Source organism: Garra rufa, chromosome 11 (assembly GCF_049309525.1).
Source record: "Garra rufa chromosome 11, GarRuf1.0, whole genome shotgun sequence".
Taxonomy (NCBI): domain Eukaryota; kingdom Metazoa; phylum Chordata; class Actinopteri; order Cypriniformes; family Cyprinidae; genus Garra; species Garra rufa.
In genome coordinates this window covers 5,774,917-5,794,330 of record NC_133371.1, presented here as the reverse complement: position 1 = coordinate 5,794,330, position 19,414 = coordinate 5,774,917, and the positions used below count along the sequence as shown (strand labels likewise).

The 19,414-nt window shown below is 45.0% G+C and overlaps 1 protein-coding gene across 1 annotated transcript in view; it reads left to right on the top strand.

Moving 5' to 3' along the window:
- Positions 1 to 388: 388 nt before the first annotated feature.
- The window catches only part of LOC141346219 (transmembrane protein 255B), a 50,619-nt gene continuing 31,593 nt past the window's right edge, over positions 389 to 19,414 (top strand). Inside the window, exons 1-3 of the mRNA XM_073851123.1 lie at positions 389 to 491; positions 2,004 to 2,146; positions 13,255 to 13,317. Of these exons, the coding sequence (XP_073707224.1) occupies positions 434 to 491; positions 2,004 to 2,146; positions 13,255 to 13,317 (264 nt within the window). The 5' untranslated portion in view covers positions 389 to 433. The remainder of the gene's footprint in view (positions 492 to 2,003; positions 2,147 to 13,254; positions 13,318 to 19,414) is intronic.

The window sequence follows — 19,414 nt, the reverse complement described above, 5'->3', positions numbered from 1 at the left end:
TTACTATTCTATAGCTTTTTTTATAGTAAACACTTTAAACGTTTATGTCTTTACAAAAAAATAAAATATAAATCTACTCTAAAAAACATTAATTTAAGTATAACTAGCCCACACATAATCTAAATTACGCTATATTTTGCCGTTAGTAATCTGCTTGATCCAATTTCTGTAAAAGCATTACAAACCAATAAGTCAAATAATTAAAATAGTCAGAAAAGACTGCCTCAAACTCTAAAAAAATATCACCTAACACTACCAGGTTATATGAGTTTCAGTTGAGCTGTGCATTTTATTCAGGCACTAATTTTACGACCCTGAATTCCCCGGAGAGCGCGGGCACGTGTATAAAAGCTTCAGCAGTCTCGGTGGCGCGCACAGTCTGGATTTACACAGTGAGTGAGATCGGTTGGATTATAAACATTAACTGGGAGAAATGACAAATGCACAGGAAACGACCCGAAGCGACCCCGCTCCTCCTCACACTGCTGCAGGTAAGTGTAATGGGTTTCAATGAAATGTCAAAAATATATTCCATTTAAGCGTGAGAAAATCTTAAAATAGTGTTTTTGAATTTAAAATATTATAAATGCAAGAAATAAAATGGTCAAATTTTTGCGTGCAAATAAAGTATGTCTTTCTCTTTTATAATCTTACATTTGATAAACAGAATGTATATATTACTGAATGGGTTCAGGTAATGTCAGTGGGACATTAAAGTGAATTTTAATGATTGCTTCTCTTTTAAATATCAGTAGACAATCAAATATACACCTCGTTAACATTTTTTTGTCACTTTTTAAAATGTTTTCATGTCTGACATCCTCATAGTGGATATGACCAAGCTTCAACTATGTCTTTTTAGGATGTAAAAGGTGCATTTAATACATTTAAATTAATAAAGTAGATAAAGCGAGACCTAATTTGACAAAAATGATTCATTATTTAAAAATGGCATGAGTTATAAAGCTAGGTAATGCATGTCATCAGTGTTGGGGAAAGTTACTTTTAAAAGCAATGCGTTACAATATTGAGTTGCTCCCTAAAAAAGTAACTAATTATGTTACTTCGTTACCTTTTATGGAAAGTAATGCGTTACGTTACTTTTGTGTTACTTTTTAAATCTGGGCAAGGCTTGCTTGTTTGTTTTTAATATAAAAAGTTATATTTTTGGCAAATATAAAAGCCTTTTTACACCAAAAACCTCAGGCTTAGAGAAAAGTAAATTGACGTCTGTACAGTAGACCGCAGAAGAAAAGATGTCAACTCTTCAGCAATAAAAAAGATAAGAAAACGAATGTTAAATTATCTTGAGTCATTTTTGCTTATTAGTATGGATGAATTGGATCATCGAAGGTCGGCAGCAAAGACATCGGTTAATAAAATGGGATTAAATACATAAAGGTTATTTGTATTATTTAACATATTTAATTATTGCAGGTTTGCGTTGAATTTCACTGTTTTTATTAATTTTGAAGAACACAGTATCTGTTTGTTTAGTGGGTGAGATGAATTAATGCATGTTCATTTATTCTAGAACTAAAGTAACATCTTACTCACAATTTCTCTCAACATGAGGACAGGAGAGCTTTTAATCAATAAATGGGGAAAAGTTACAAGTAACTCAGATATTTTCTTGTCAATTAAAAATTAATGCGTTACTTTACTAGTAACTTGGAAAAAGTAATATTATTACGTAACTTGCATTACTTCTAATGCGTTACCGCCAACAATGCATGTCATATGTGTCATAATCATTTGAATCATAAACAATTGGAGTGGAGGTGATGAGATATCACCGTCCAAAATTCAGTCTAGAAATCCAGAAAAAGCCAAGAATTGTTTCTCACGGGCAGAGGATGATTTCATATGTAAACTGAGTTTGTCAGGCTACTCGGTCAAGGGAGAACACCTGTACGATGTGTTTAAGCAGATATAAACTGTTTATGTTATTGATTTGCAATCATTTTAAATGAGTTTCCTCCAAAACTCTCTCTGTCTGGTAGATGCAGTGAGGATGAGGAGAAGAAAGGCTCAGTGGCTGGTTTCAGGCATGTTATGTCTGTCTTTGCTCATTGTAGTGATGGGTATCTACACCAGCACACGCACTGAGAGCGTCAGCATCACAGGATACATGTCAGGAATTATTGTAAGTGGCATAATCACGTTTTGATTCGTATTTGGTGGAAAAAATGTTAAAATAGAAATATTGGTTTGTTCATTATTTGTTTCCTGTTTGTATTTGTTTTCTTTGGTGTTCTGTCGAACTATGAGACCTGTTGACATTCTCAATCTTTTTGTGCATCCCTTGGGGAGCTCTAGTTTATTCTGGTCTCAATGTAGATTCCATTCCATCCAGCGAGATCAAAGTGTACTATGTATGTCTCATTCAGTCGAACCATAATCTGATAAAAGAATAGTCATTTGAAACTGATCGTCTGTCAAAAAGAACACAAATTTTGTTGCAGCAGTTATTCCCTCAGCAACCCAATCCAAATCCACTGCTCTGACTCTATTTAAAACTCATGGACGTTGCCAAAATAGACAGAGACCAACCGAACCTTTCCAAGACTAATTTTCATGAGAAAACCACACACTCTGAAATGGCAGGAGAATCTCAGTTTTATCTGAAATGCAATTTATAAATACTGTTTTGGATTAAGTCATCTTGGATCTCATCAGCTCAGCTCTTTTCTAGACAGATTCGTGATTTAGCCTGTGCTTAAAGATGATATAATTACGGTTATTACCAAAGAAATTATGTTTTACATTAAATGCAATAAATCAAACAAATTGATTTGTGTACATGTTTGTAATTTTTTTGGTCTTTGACATGTGATTATCGGCCCACACACTGATTTCCTTCATTTATAGAATCAAATTTAACACATACACTCTTAAAAATAAAGGTGCTTTGAAGGGTTTATAAGCAATGCCATAGAAAAACCATTTTTGGTTCCACAAAGAACCAGTCAAAGGTTCTTTAAAGGACCATATCTCTCTTAATCTGAAGAGCCTTTTTTCCACAAAGAACCTTTTGTCAAACAGAAAGGTTCTTTAGATGTTAAAGGTTCTTTATGGAACCATTCAGACAAAAAAGGTTCTTCTACATTTTAATCTCTTATTCTATGAGTATGAAAATTGTCATTTTGTCACATACCACATTACTGTAAAAATTTTGTGGCCATTATATTTTGTCAATAGAACAGCAATTAATAAATCACAGCTCACAAAGAAGTTACTTTTAAACCAAGCCGCTTCCTATTGGTCTATAGGCGCATTTCCATCACACTTTAAATTGCGCAAATTGAAATTGCGCATTGAAAATACACCTAATGGAAATGCGTTAATTGCACAAAAACTCCCATATATTGCAAAGTTTTTACGCCTTGCATGAGGTGGTTTTTCAGGCAATTCAAAAAAGGAATATTTCGCGAAACGGCAATGGAAACGTGTTTTTTTTTTTTTTTTTGCATTTACACATTCGAATAAATATAGCCAAAATCCCACTAAAATCCATTGCCATGACTTATCGCATAATACGTTTCCGTCGCATAACATTGGTTAATGGAAACGCTGTAATTTTGAAATACTTTTTAATCGACATTTATAAAATATCGCCAAAGTTTTGCGCAAATCTGTAATGGAGACACAGCTACTGTGGCATATCTGTATGTTTAACTTGAATCTGTTGCAAACTCTGCATGGGAAAATCTTCCAAAATGACTGGATTTCGCCTTTACTCTTCTGCCAAGGCAAGGCAAGTTTATTTATATAGCACATTTCATACACAATGGCAATTCAAAGTGCTGTACATAAAAAGGAATTAAAATCATAATAGCATAAAAAATCATAAAAAAATTTAATAATAATCACAACAATAAAAACAGAAAATTTAAGAACATTTAAGATGATTTAAGAATTGATTTAAAATGAATTAACACAGTAAAAATGATTATACATAAAATAATGCAATCTGTTCGGACGTAGCACAGTGCTCATTCAATAAATGCACAACTGAACAGGTGAGTTTTGAGTCTGCATTTAAATGTGGCTAATGTATTAGCACATCTGATCTCTTCTGGAAGCTGATTCCAACTGTGGGCGGCATAATGGCTAAAAGCGGATTCCCCTTGTTTTGTGTGAACCCTTGATATTACTAACTGACTCGATCCTAGTGATCTGAGTTGTCTGTTAGGTTTATATTCTGTGAGCATATCTGCAATGTATGTAGGTCCTAGGCCATTGAGTGCTTTATGAACAAGTAAAAGTACTTTAAAATCTATCCTAAACACGACTGGAAGCCAGTGTAAGGACCTGAGGACTGGTGTGATATGCTCTGATTTTCTGGTTCTAGTCAGAATCCTAGCAGCAGCGTTCTGTATGAGCTGCAGCTGTCTAATGGTCTTCTTGGGAAGGCCGGTGAGGAGACCATTACAATAGTCCACCCTGCTGGTGATAAAGGCATGAACAAGTTTCTCCAAATCTTGACGGGAAACAAAACATCTAATTCTTGCAATGTTTTTGAGATGATAGTATGCTGATTTAGTTACTGCTTTGACATGGCTACTGAAACAGAGGTCTGACTCCAGAATCACACCCAGATTCTTGACTTGATTTTTTTGTTTTTTGACCCCTAGCATCAAGGTACGCATATTTACCTTATGAACTTCATCTTGGTTTCCAAATGCAATGACTTCTGTTTTCTCCTTGTTTAACTGAAGAAAGTTTTGGCACATCCAACGGTTAATTTCATCAATGCATTGGCAGAGGGAGTCAATGGGGCTGTAGTCATTTGGCGATAAGGCTAGGTAGATCTGGGTATCATCTGCATAGCTGTGATATGCTATTTGGTTCTTTCTCATTATTTGTCTTAGAACAACAGCGGCGCCAGAATTGAGCCTTGTGGGACTCCGCATGTCATGGACGTCCACTTAGACTTATCCTCTCCTATACTAACATAATAGCCTCTCCCTTCTAAGTATGACCTGAACCATTTGAGAACCATCCCAGAAAGCCCGACCCAGTTTTCCAGTCTGTCTAGAAGAATGTTGTGATCGACAGTGTCGAACGCAGCACTGAGATCTAGTAATACCAGCACTGATATTTTGCCAGAATCAGAATTTAGGCGAATATCATTTATTATCTTTATGAGTGCTGTCTCTGTGCTATGATGTGGTCTGAAACCAGATTGGATATCTGGACCATTTCCATTTGAGTTTATGTAGTGGTTCAGCTGATTAAAAACAACCTTTTCAATAATCTTGCCTATGAAAGGAAGATTCGATATTGGTCTATAGTTGCTCAATATGGTGTTATCAAGATTTCTCTTTTTCAGAAGGGGCTTAACAACTGCAGTTTTCAGGGAGTTTGGAAAAGTCCCAGAAAGAAGTGAGGTGTTCACCACTTCTAAGAGATCTGCTTCTAAACAGTTAAGTTAAACTTTTGAAAAAAGATGTGGGAAGTGTGTCAAGGTGGCAGGTTGACGATTTTAGGTGCTGTACTGTTTCTTCCAAAATGTTGCTTCAAAAGCAGACATAGTAACTTCTTTTTGAAATTGCGGTCGGATCTGTCTGTCCTCTGCATAACTTGAGGGTGTGCTAATTGTCTTTCTGATATTATATTGATCTTCTCAGAAAAGAAGGAAGCAAACTCATCGCACTTGCTGTCGGAGAGCAGTTCACTAGGGATCTGACTAGGGGGGTTCGTTAGTCTCTCAACGTTAGCAAAAAGAGTGCGAGTGTTGTTTAAGTTGCTGTTTATAAGGTTTGAAAAGAACATTTGTCTAGCTTTAACTAGTTCAGCATTGAAAGCATGAAGGCTGTCTTTATAGATGCTATAGTGAATTTCAAGTTTCGTCTTCCGCCACATCCGCTCAGCTTTTCTGCATTGTCTTTTCATACTCTGTACTGCTGTTGATTTTCTCCATGGTGATTTCTGTCTGCCAAACGTCTTTTCTGATTTTCAAAGGTGCGATGGCATCAATGACATTCTTAACTTTTGAGTCAAAGGACTCCAGGAGAAGATCAACAGAGTCTGTAGAAATGCTTGGTTTTGAAGATATAGCCTTCATAAATGGCACACTAGTGTTATCTTCACCTCTTTCTGACAGAGACAGATCTACATTCATTAGGAGCAGAGATCAATATATCAAAGAAAATACAGAAGTGATCAGATAGTGCTACATCCTTGATAACAGTGGATGAAATCTTTAGACCCTTACTGATGAGTAAATCAAGAGTGTCCACGATTGTGTGTAGGCACATGCTGAATCAGGTCAAAAGTGCTCAAAACCGTGATAATTTCTTTTGTGGTTTTGATTACTGCTTTTTCTATGTGAACATTAAAATCCCCTGCAATAGCAAAACAGTCAAACTCTGAGCAAATCATTGATAGCAGTTCTGTGAACTCCTCAACAAAGGTTGATTCAATTTTGGGGGCCTGTAAATAATGATAAATAGAATGAATGCGTGGAGCACCTTTCAGCACAATCCCTAGATATTCAAAAGACAAGTACTGACCAAATGACACTTGCTTGCATTGATAGACATCTTTGAAAAGAGCAGCTACATCTCCACCTCTCCTAACAGCTCTGCAGACACTCATGAAAGTAAAGTTAGGAGGGGCTGTTTCATTGAGGACTGTTGTGCTGCAGCTGTCTTCTAGCCATGATTCATTTAGAAACATAAAATCCAGGTTGTTTGTGGTTATAAAATCATTGATCAGAAGTGATTTATTTTTTAGTGCACGAATGTTTAAAGGAACACTCCACTTTTTTTGGAAATGGGCTCATTCTCCAACTCCCCCCGAGTTAATAAGTTGATTTTTACCGTTTTGAAATCCATTCAGCCATTCTCCTGTTCTGGCGATATCACTTTTAGCATAGCTTAGCATAGATCATTGAATCCTATTAGACCAGTAGCATCGCGTTCAAAAATGTCCAACGAGTTTCCATATTTGTTGTATTTAAAACTTGACTCTTCTGTAGTTATATCGTGTACTAAGACCCGTGGAAATGCAAAGCTGCGAGTTTCTAGGCTGATAAGATTAGGAACTACACTTCCATTCCGGCGTAATAGTCAAGGAAGTTTGCTGCTGTAATATGGCTGAAGCAGGCGGAGTATTGTCAGAAATGAGTTCCCATCAAGTTTAGCATTTGCACATGTGATGCGTGGTATTACTGCTCCTGCAACTCACCCACAATGCAACAGATTAGCTTCCCAAGTACTTTCATGCCACATTGCATCTCTGTTTCTCATCAATGGCTACTGCTAGAATCAGGTTCAAATAATACACTTTTATTTTATACATTGCATCCTTTATAAAACTTAAAAACTAGTCGAAAGTGTGTCATACAGGTTCAAAGCAACATGATTAAATAATGTAGGGCTGTGCAATTAATCGAAATTCAGTTTTGATTTCAGCTTTAAACGATTATGAAAATACAATAATTGAGAAAATGATTATTACTCCCGATACCGCCCCCTTTTTGTGTTTTTGCTCCTCTATAAAAGCCTAATTTCACATGCAAATCAGTAAAATCATCTAACGTGACTTGCATAAAATGGGATGTGCTTGATTTATTAATATTTATTTGATGTTGTGTTTTTAAAAGCACGAAAGAGAACTTGCCCTTTTCTGTGTATGCATTCAGAGATGGAACAAAACACGGAAAAGTAAAGTGAAGCTTAAGCATTTAGTTTAAGAGGCGTGCCTGAACGGTCAAATACATGCAAATATATGTCAAAATGTGGCATTTGGAGATTACACGTGTAAACCTTCGTCAGTTATGTCTGAAATGAATGTAAACGGTTGAAAATGAAAATGCGTGTATAACAGTAAATTGGATCCGTGCAGCTCTTAAAGCGGCCACAAGTAATATTCCTTCTGCCATGTCTGTGCTTAATGTTCATCAAACAACAAAAGACAAAGAAAAAAAAGCTCACTGCTCTTGCAGAGGGACTTTTGTAGTTTTTAGAAGAAACAAAGCATGTTTAATTCTTACAGTGAAGACTATGTAGTTTTATTTTACGTTCAATTAATTACATTACATTAAAATCTTTGTATCTCATTTGTATCTTTTTTTTATTGCATTGCTGTCTTTAAATAATCAATCATATAAAGTTCTGGACCCACTTATAATCGTGATTACAATATTGACCAAAATAATTGTAATTATGATTTTCGCCGTAATCGAGCAGCCCTACACTCTTAAAACGTCTCGGTTACGTATTGTAACCCTCATTCCCTGAAGGAGGGAACAGAGACGTCTCGTCGAGACCGACGAATTGGGATCTCGCCTAGAGAGACCAATCTACTTTGTGTGTATACAAACGAGCCAATGAATATTGGCATGCATGATTGCAGCCAGCTGCAGCTGATCACAGCATGAGCATATAATGCGCAGCAGGTGCATTGCATAGACAAGGTTTCGCTGAGGAGCCGGGACTGGCCCGGCCGTACAGCGGTGGTACAGGAGCCGCGGCGATGGGACGAGACGTCTCTGTTCCCTCCTTCAGGGAACGAGGGTTACAATACGTAACCGAGACGTTCCCTATCAGTCGGTCTCTTCGGCGTCTCGTCGAGACCGTCGAATTGGGATCCCTAACAAAACGCTGTGGCTGCTGCCCCTTCCAGTGTCCTGAGCGGGCCTCCTGGGTCCCGTTACTGGCTTGGCCAGGGGCTCGCATCAAGGAGAGCCAGTCACCATATAACATAGCACCACCAATTTCAGTGAAGCTGGAGCACTGGGAATATGCGGAGCTCACGTCCTTCCAATAGGAGGTTCGGAGCAATACACATATAACTCAATTCAGTATATATGGAAGATTGGAGGTGATTGAACCCTCATATACTGGTAGAAGATCTACCGGGGAAACACACAGCCTCTAGGGCGCAGTGTGGAAATCGTAAGAGATGCAGTTAAGTCTCTACATAGAGCCTAGCCCTCTACCGGTTCTGAAGGATTCATCGAGTGAGGGCCTGACGCCTGACGTTCTGCTACATCGGTTGTCAAGCTCAGCGGAGGAACTCGACAGAGCTACTCTCAGGTTACTCTGGAGCAATATAGCAAGCCGACCCGAGGCCTCTCTGTGCCTCTACCCGTTTGAGGTGAGAACACAGGAGGAGACTGTGTCTACACAAAGGCTATAAAACCTAGTGAATGTGTTAGGGGCTGCCCAGCCCGCCGCTCTACAAATGTCATTTAGCGAGGTGCCACGAGCCAACGCCAAGGAGGATGCAACACTCCTAGTTGAGTGTGCTCTCAGCCTGAGGGGGCAGGGTATACCGTGAACCTGATAGGCCATGGTAATGGCATCCACTATCCAGTGGGCCAACCTCTGCTTGGAGACGGCATTCCCCTTCTGCCTGCCTCCATGACACACAAAGAGCTGGTCTGAGGTCCTGAAGCTTTGTGTCCGGTCAACGTAGCATCTTAGTGCTCGGACAGGACAAAGCAAAGCTAGAGCTGGGTTTGCCTCCTCCGAGGGCAGCGCTTGCAGGCTCACCAGTTGGTCTCTGAAGGGAGTACTGCATGCCAGTGCGTCCGTGCCAAGTGTTCCCTCGGTCAGGGAGAAGAAGAACTGGCAGTGGGCCGTCTCCAGGGAGCGGAACAGATCTACTTGAGCCTCACCGAAGCGTCTCCAAATCAGCTGAACCGACTGGGGGTGGAGTCTCCACTCTCCGGGAAGCACAGCTTATGAAAGCTCGTCGGCCACACGGTTGAGCAACCCGGGAATGTGAATGGCATGAAGCAACCTCAGATGCTTCTGACTCCACAGGAGGAGATGACGGGCGAGTTGCGACATGCGACGGGAGTGTAGACCGCCTTGCCGGTTGATGTACGCAACAGTCGCAACGTTGTCCGTACGGACCAGCACGTGCTTGCCTCGTAGGTGCCCCTTGAGTCGGAGCAGGGCGAGACGTACTGCAAGCAACTTGAGGCAGTTGATGTGCCAAGTTAGCTGGGGGCCCGTCCAAACCCCTGAAACTGCCTGTCCGTCGTACGTGGCTCCCCAACCGGTGGTGGAGGCATCCCTGTGTATCACAGCATGCCTGGAGACCTATTCTATGGGTACTCCTGCCCGTAGGAATGAGAGGTCTGACCACGGGAAGAAGGTTTGGCGGCAAGCCAGTGTTATTTGAACCGGTGAGAACCGCGTAGCCACGCTCTCCCCGGGACTCGGCCATGAAGCCAGTGTTGAAGCGGTCTCATATGTAGCATCCCCAGCGGTGTAACTGCCGCTGCTGCTGCCATATGCCCCAGGAGCCTCTGAAACTGTTTCAGTGGGACCGCCGTCCTGCTCTTGAACGTATCCAGGCAGTTCAACACCGACTGAACACGTTCCTGTGTGAGGCATGCTGTCTGGCTGACCGAGTCCAGTTCCATACCGAAAAAAGAGATCCTCTGCCATGGGGGGCGCAGGGACCCCGCCCGGGCGTCTCGTTGCCGGTCCGAATTGGGTCAGAGCGTCTGTGTGTTGTGTGTGTGTGTGAGATGCTTACCTGCGCATGAGGCGAAGGTGCGTGAGTAGTCCGTCTTGCAACACTCTTGAACCGCCCATCGTCGCTCACTGGCAAGGGGGAGGACGGGTGAGGCGCAGGGATGACCCGCGCGCTCCCCGCAGTCAGAGATAGAGAAATTTGCTCTTTTGTTGAGTATTCGGGCGGGGAAAAAACAAACAAAAGATTCTCCGCCTGGCCCTCCTCCGGGGGAAGGAGTGGTGCGGTCACCATCTCCCTAAGAGCAGCATCCTCCATCTCTGGGTCGCCCGTCTCAGGGCCTCCTGCTCTTGTGCTTTCCACTGGTCTTTGTGGGGGCTTGGACGGGCCGGGGACGGTTGCTCGGCGACCGGCTCCACGGTGCGTTGTGAAGGCTGCTGCTGTGGAGCGGAGGCGGAAGCCGAGGGCCGCCCTCGGTGACTAGCAGACCGAGGTGCCGCTGGCGGCTGGGTGGAGGCAGCAGCTGCACGCTGGGGCAGGATGTGACTGATGGCCTCAATCTGCTTCTTGGCGGCGGAGAACTGCTGGGGAAGGGAACAACGGGTTCTTGCCCCACCAAGTGGAAGCGGCGCCCGGACACAGTTGCATTGCGACCGCACGCTCCACCGGCGGGACGCCCGTATAGCCACGCGCTGGTCCGCCATCAAGGGTGGTGAGGGAGGAGGTCCCACTCGAACGGTTTCGGGCAGTAAAAGGTGCCTTCCACGTCGAAGTGAGTTCCTCATGCACTTCCGGGAAGAAAGGCACTGGGGTGGGATGCTAAGAACCAGCGCGGGCCACCCCGAGATACCAGTCATCCAGCCGGGAGGGCTCGGGACGTGATGGAGGATTCCATTCAAGCCCTACCCTCTCGGCGGCCCGGGCAAGCATAGCCATCTTCTCCGGGTCGGTATCCGGCACAGCTGACCGCCCAGCGGACGACAGTGTGCCGTCATCCTCCCCAGAGAAGTCTGGCTCTCCCTCCAATGCCACGACTGACATCCGGTCGTTGGGGGGAGCCCCGAAAGTAACGGGCGGTGCCCCTAGAGGAGGCCCGTTCTCCCGGAAGCTCCAGTGGCAGCGGAGCGTCGGTGGAAGGAGGAACCTCACCATGACGTCTGCTTCCAGACGTCATGCCCCCTCGGCGCTTGCCGGGAGGAAAGTTCGATCTGGTCAGAGGGACTGGAACTCCGCCCCTTTGAAGGAAGCGGAGCCTGGTCCGCAACTCCGTGATGGTCATCCTCCCGCAATGGGGGCATGACTCATCCACGAACGCCGCCTCAGCGTGTTGAGTACCTAGGCACGTGAGGCAGCGATCATGGCCATCGCCCAGCACCAGGTAATGGCCGCATCCAGAAACGCACGGGGAAAAAGGCATGATGTAAATGCCTCGTCTTTATACAGACGTTCACCCGTTTAGCTCTTTTGAAATTCGCTCTTTTAGGGAATTTGCTCTTTTAGTGCTGAAGCGCACAGGGGAGATGGCCACAGCAACACAGAAGGTGGGTGGTGCAAACCAGCTGTGTGCTTCCACTCGACACGGAAGACCACCGCCGCTGAAGCGCCGTGCCACCAACACAAAAAGAAAAAAGAGACGTTGGTTTTTGAAAAAAACAGCTTCGATGACTCTTCTTCGGTAGACTGGTCCAGCTCCGAAGAGAAAGCTTGTCTATGCAATGCACCTGCTGCGCATTATATGCTCACGCTGTGATCAGCTGCAGCTGGCTGCAATCATGCATGCCAATATTCATTGGCTCGTTTGTATATACACAAAGTAGATTGGTCTCTCTAGGCGAGATCCCAATTTGTCGGTCTCAACGAGACGCTGAAGAGACCGACTGATAGGGAAACAAAGGCTCTTTATTGACATCAATGGATCCATGAAGTACCCTGAACATCCATGGAACCTTTCAAATGCAGAAAAAGTTCTTTATAGTTAAAAAAGGTTCTTTAAATTTTTCAAATGTTCTTTGAAATGGTTCCTTTAGGAACTGTTCACTGAAAGGTTCTTTGGGGAATCAAAAATGGTTCTTCTATGGCATCACTGCAAAAAAAAAAAAAACATTTTTGAACCTTTACTTTTAAAATATTGTCAAATCACCCTCCTCCCCTTTTTTACGAACCAATCCTAGAAGAGTCAGTGGTTGCATCTTAATAGTACTCAAACGTGCGTTTTCCCAATGAATGAATTGCATTAGTGACTTCATCTGTGAGCTCAAGGCTGTTCAGACATTATAAACAAGAGGCTTCTTGTTGCTACAATGTCAAATGTTGTCAATGGGTTCACAGCAGGAAAAAGAAGATGATGAAATCAGCCTGACAGTGAGAAGTAAACCGCATACTGTGTTACCAAAACATCTCTTTTTCCATATGTGAACTTGAATGGTCTGTGAAACTTTCCACAACTGCTGTCGATATCCTGCTGGAGACTTGGACTATAAGTACAGCTACAGTGTGTCACATCTCATGAAGAAGTTTTGCATCCAAAGTGATTGGATCTTCCAATTAGCTATCAGCAGGATGTTGAGGAAAGAGAGGATTATGTACTCTGCAACAGGATGTAATCTCATAATCCTTGCAATATTTGGTTTTCAGACTTCCCCTTCATATTTACTTGTCATTTAAGCTTGAGTGAATGCCATAAATCATTTAGCTTGAAATGTATTGAAACCAAGATAATGATTTCCAGCGCTCGAACGGTCATGCTTATGCTCCCTAGAGTATTTTGCATTATTTGTTTCTCTTTTTACATTCATGTCTGTCTGCTGATTGCAGTTGGCGTTTGGATCGTTCTTGGGAGTTCTTGGACTATGCCTAGAGGAAAACCGCAAGCAGCTGGTAGATATCACAATGTAACATTTTCAGTCTTCCATCATCATTTGGGTTGTGTCTTCCTGTTTTATGATCCTGCTCAGCATGATACCTTGTCATCCTGCCACGGTCATTTCTAGTTATGCTTCACAAAATATGTACCCTTGTTTTATTTTCCTTTTTCTTGGCTCTGGTTAAGAAAACATTCGAATCTCACGCTTCCAACGTGCAAATATGTGAAGCACAAGCTTTTAAAAACACAAGATAACCGTTTTTGTTCCACAGCTCTGCCGAATGATTGGCTCTGATCGGTTGAAGGATGTTTTAAGATCATTTTGAGTGACTGAATGAATGCATTAAAGTTCCATACCACTTGACCATAAAAAAATTAAACTTCAAAAACCCATAAAGTTATAATCAGAAAAAGTCATAAAGGTTGTCTATATGTCTGAGAGCACTCACAATTCCACACAAAAACCAAAGCTACCTCTAAATCTGACCCTCACACAAACCTGTTAGTACGTTTAATAAAAAACATAATTTGGTTTATAAGCTGATTCATGAGCCTATCAAATCGTGTGGACACTTTAATGTCCTCACAGTAGGGTTTCTAACATGTTTCTTTATGTTTGTGAGGGCATTTGGCCCTCACAAGTATAATCAAACTTGCACACACACATCTGGTTTGTGGTGGGGACTTTCCATTAACTTTTATTGTCTTTACAATGAGTTTAAGATATTTTCCATCACTAAACCTAACTGCAAGACCTAACTCTCACACAAGCTTTTTTTGCGTTGTAATTAAACCATTTTCCTCATGGTGTCTGTTGATTGATTCCAGTAATGTAGGTGAATTCAGGTTGCTCCAATTGCTGCTTAAAAACAGCCCAAGATGCTGCATAATCTGTGTGAATTAGTGACGTAACGGTGAGCTAGGAAAGTACAACATAATTATCACTGATATAGATCGATCTACCTTGACGGGTTAAAGGAATAGTTCAGCCAAAAATCTAAATTTGCCAAAAATGTGCTTGCACTCAGGCCATCCAAGATGTAGATGAGTTTGTTTCTTTATCTGTACGGATTTGGAGAAATGTAGCATTGCATTACTGTCTCACCAATGGATTCTCTGAAGTGAATGGGTGTCGTCAGAATAGGGCTGCACAATTAATTCGATTCATCATTCTGCATGCTTAAGAGGCATGTTTAGAGCATGTTGTGAGAGGCGAATTGATATTGTTATTGCGGGCACATCAAAATACTGAGAATAATTATTTATAAATTATTAAGAATTATAAATGCATTTTAAGATAACTTTTTCCATCAACTGGTCACAATGCACAACAGCGCTGTATGCTGCGTCAAAGATGCGTGTTCCCTCTTGATGTAAACAAGCATGAATGAGAAGCACATGGCGGAGCACTTGAGAGACGCAATGGATGAAAGAGCACTTTCATTCTCTGACAGCAGGTGGCGCTAAACACAACGCAGGCGTTACCCTGAAAACCCTGTAAACAAAACGTACTCGGTTACTAACGTAACCTCGGTTCTCTCAGAGAGGGAACGAGTACTGCGTAGCTTTACGCTAGGGGAAAATCCTTTCCGCGAGAGATATTGAAGCCAAAAAATTATCCTTAATTTTGTATTAATGTAAAACGCGTTGCCGCAGTGAGCAGACATAGGCGAGGCGTGCTGCGTGCCTATTGGCTGCTCTGCAGCAACTGCAGCACCTATCGAGCGAGGCTTGGCGCGAAGTCCGCTCCAATGAGCGCCTTTCGCGCCTGATACGTCATCTCCCGCCGAAAGTGGCGTGATCTCAGCCTATAAATATCGCTCGCAGGTAGCTACACTCTGGTTTTTTCATCGTAAAAGCGCTCAGAGCAGACGCTTGCACGGCAAGGTACGCAGTACTCGTTCCCTCTCTGAGAGAACCGAGGTTACGTTAGTAACCGAGTACGTTCTCTTACGAGAGGTCACTCTTACTGCGTAGCTTTACGCTAGGGGAACGCCCTGTAAAACGCCGTGCATGCCAACATCTGATACCATAGACCCTAGGGCCGTAGCCCGGGGTTCATACAGTGCTTAAACATGTAAGGGGATTAGTGCCCTAAACACACTAGCTCCTGGAGTATCCGGGCGGGTAAACGGCCTGGATGGACTCAGAACGTGGGTCCAGATATCTGCTAAAATCTAGACCGACAGCAATTTGGCCTGTAAGGCGGGAACCTCCAGGTTGTAGAATCTTATAAATGTAGACGGAGAGGCCCAGCCTGCCGCCGTACAAATATCTTGCAAGTCGATCCCACTCGACCAAGCCCACGACGAGGCCACGCCCCTCGTGGAATGTGCTCTAACACCCAGCGGGCATTGCATGCCCTTAGACTCGTAGGCCAGTGCAATGGCATCCACTATCCATCTGGATAAAGTCTGTTTTGACGCAGCCATTCCCTTAGAATGTCCGTAAAACGAAACAAACAGCTGTTCTGTCTGTCTAAAAGCAGACGTGCGAGACACATAGACTCTTAGCGCTCTAACAGGACATAAGAGTCTCGCGTCAGCCTCTCCATCCACAGCCGGTAAAGCAGACAGTGCGATGACCTGTGCTCGAAACGGTGTGTTAATAGACTTTGGCACGTATCCGTGCTTGGGTTTGAGTATGACTTTTGAGTCGTTGGGTCCAAACTCCAAGCATGTCGCGCCCACGGAAAGCGCATGCAGGTCTCCCACACGCTTCACTGAAGCGAGCGCTAGTAGGAATATGACCTTAAGAGACAGATATTTTAATTCGGCCGCCCGTAGTGGTTCAAATGGTTCGCTCTTCATAGCGTCCAACACCACCGAAAGGTCCCATGTTGGGACTGAGGGCGGTCTGGGTGGATTTAACCTTTTTGCTCCTTTAAGGAAGCGGATGATTAAATCATTCTTCCCTATTGACTGACCTAGCGTTGTTTTCGAGAACGCTGCTATGGCCGCCACGTAAACTTTGAGCGTGGACGGGGATCTGCCCTTGTCCAGTAGCTCTTGTAGGAAGGAAAGTACATCTGTCACACCACAGTCTGTGGGTGAGGATCCGCGTGCTGTGCACCAGTCCGCAAATATCGACCACTTCGAAGCATAGAGCCGTCTAGTAGATGGAGCTCTAGCTTGTGCGATCGTTGATATCACTCCTGTGGGGAGTTCATCATATATTCCCTGGTGACCCATACATGAAGGGACCACAGCTCGGGATGGGGGTGCCAGATCGCGCCGCCCGCCTGTGAGAGGAGGTCTCTCCTCACAGGAATTGGCCACGGAGCGATGCTCGTCATCTGCATCAGCGCTGGGAACCAAGTCTGGTTTCCCCAAAACGGCGCTATCAGCAGAATTGCACATTTTTCCTCTTTCACTCTCTCTATCACTTGTGGGAGGAGAGAGACCGGGGGAAAGGCATACAGAGGACGGCGGGGCCACGTATGAGCTAGCGCGTCCTTGGTTTTGGAAAAGAATTCTGGGCAGCGAGCGTTGTCCTGAGATGCAAATAGATCTATCTCCGCTCTGCCGAATGTCTTCCATAATAGCTGCACCGTTTGGGGGTGCAGCGACCATTCGCCTGCCGGAATAATGTTCCTGGACAGTCTGTCTGGTCCTACATTTAGGGTCCCCCGCACGTGCGCTGCCCTTAGCGAGCCCAGGTTGCGATGAGCCCATACCAGAAGGCGTTCTGCAAGTGCATGAAGGTTTCTGGACCTGAGCCCGCCCTGGCGATTTATGTAAGCCACTACCGATGTGTTGTCGGAGCGGACTAAAACATGACTTCCCTTCAATAGGGGAAGAAAATATGTCAGCGCATTCTCCACTGCTATCATTTCGAGGCAGTTGATGTGCAGTGACTTCTCTCGTTCTGACCATAGGCCGAACGCCGGTCTGCCCTCTAGCAGAGCCCCCCATCCCGAGGTGGACGCGTCCGTGGACACTACTTTCACCCTCGAGGGTCTCTCTAGAGTGACACCTTTTCGGTACCAGTCGGCTGCCTTCCACGGCCTCAGGGCTGTAACGCAGCTCTGATTGATCGTGAGACAGAGCTGACCGGACGCCCACGCTCGGCGCGGCACGCGCGCTTTCAGCCAGCGCTGCAGTGGGCGCATGCAAAGCACCCCTAACTGCAGAACTGATGAAGCTGAAGCCATAAGACCTAGCACTCTTTGAAAGGTTTTGAGCGGGGCAGACTTGCTGTGGCAGAGCGCGCTCACTGCGCTCTGAACGCTCAGCGCTCGTACTGGCGAAAGCTTCGCTTTCATTGCCAGAGAGTCTAATTCTATGCCCAGGAAGGAGATATTCTGGCTGGGGTTCAGCGAGCTTTTCTCCCAGTTGACCTTCAGACCCAAGTTCTCGAGGTGATCGAGTAACATGATCGTGTGTTCCCTGAGCAATGAGTGAGATTGCGCTAGTATCAGCCAGTCGTCCAAATAATTCAGTATGCGCACGCCTTTCTGTCTGAGCGGGGCGAGCGCTGCATCCATGCACTTCGTAAATATACGGGGTGCTAGGGACAACCGAATGGCAGGACTGTGTACTGATAAGCTTGGCCCTCGAAGGCGAATCTCAAAAATCGCCTGTGACGCGACGCTATCTGTATTTGAAAATACGCGTCTTTCAGATCCACTGACACAAACCAGTCTCCTCGGCACACTTGCGCGAGGATTTTCTTGGTTGTGAGCATTCTGAACTTTCGCTTCACTAGCGCTTTGTTCAGTTGCCTTAGATCTAGTATGGGCCTGACTCCTCCACCTTTTTTCGGTATCAGAAAATATTTGCTGTACAGCCCCCCTTCGCTCTGACCTTGAGACAGGGGTTCTATGACACCTTTGCTCAATAATGTGGTCACTTCGGCTCGTAGCAGGTGTGCTGCATCTGCCTTTATCATAGTCTCGACGCGCGCCGTGTAACGGCGAGGGCGTCGTCGAAACTGGAGCGAATAGCCTGTCTTTACAGTGTCCAGCACCCATTTTGAGACCCCTGGGAGTTTTTCCCAGGCATCTGCATGTAATGCGAGGGGGTGGGTGCGAAGCGCGCTCCGATCTGTCGCTAATGGAGCTGCTTCGGTGTCTGTGACACGTAAGGCTCGGGGTACGCTGACCGCGGGGACTGCTTTCTCTGTGTGTATATGTGGTTGCGTGGTAACGGGCACATTTAACACATTCGATGCAGCTTTTAGCCTCGTAGGCTGGGCGTCGTCCGGTTTCGTTTTTACAGAAACCGTAAGACCTGCCTGATGTAGTATGTGTGGGCACTCTAGGGTGGGCACATATACCACATGTGAAGCGCAGTCGATTTGGGTCGACTTTATGAGCGCGGGGCTTGTATGACAGGGTGTGCTTATGTGCAGTGATGGCAACTGGACAGTGGACATGCGTGCTACACACAAAACACTTTCGGCCGTGGCCGTAATACCCGAAATTATACTCTTTTGAGGATTTATTTGGGTAGCCGTGAGAACGGCTGTTGAGTGCAGACAGGCGGGCTGCAGCGCCGGCCTGATGACTGCGGATAATGCTGGAACAGCCGCATTTCCTGGAGCTGAGCGAGCGAATACTTTTGGTGGGAGTCTGGCAGCCGCGGGACTCGCGCACCGGCGTTTTCCTAGCGGTACTAGGCCTGCTTCGGAGGATTAGGTTTGAGCTCAACCTTGGGCCTCTGAGCGCGCTCTCCGTGGCGGCGGCCTGCAGAGCGTGATCGAGGTCTCGCTCCCTGCGTCTGCTGACGTTGAGAGACGGCTGCGGCAGGCTGATGCTGAGGTCTGGCGCTCTGCGCTGGCGGCTTTGGGCGTCCGGCGGAGCTAGACCGCTTGGGCAAGAAGTGCTTCATTGCCTGAGAAGTCTTCTGAACCTCCGCAAACCTCTCCGTGAAGTCCTTCAGGGAAGCGCCGAACAGACCCGTTGTCGCAAACGGCGCGTCGAGAAAGGCTGTACGCTCGGACTCCGCCATCTCTGAGAGCGTGAGCCACAAGTGCCTCTCTGTCACTGTCAGCGCCGCCATGTTGCGTCCAATAGCCTGAGCTGCCGATTTGGTGGCACGGAGAGCGAGGTCCGTGGCGCTCCTCAGATCCGGCACGCAGATCGCGTCAGGGCCTTCCTCGTCCAGCTTT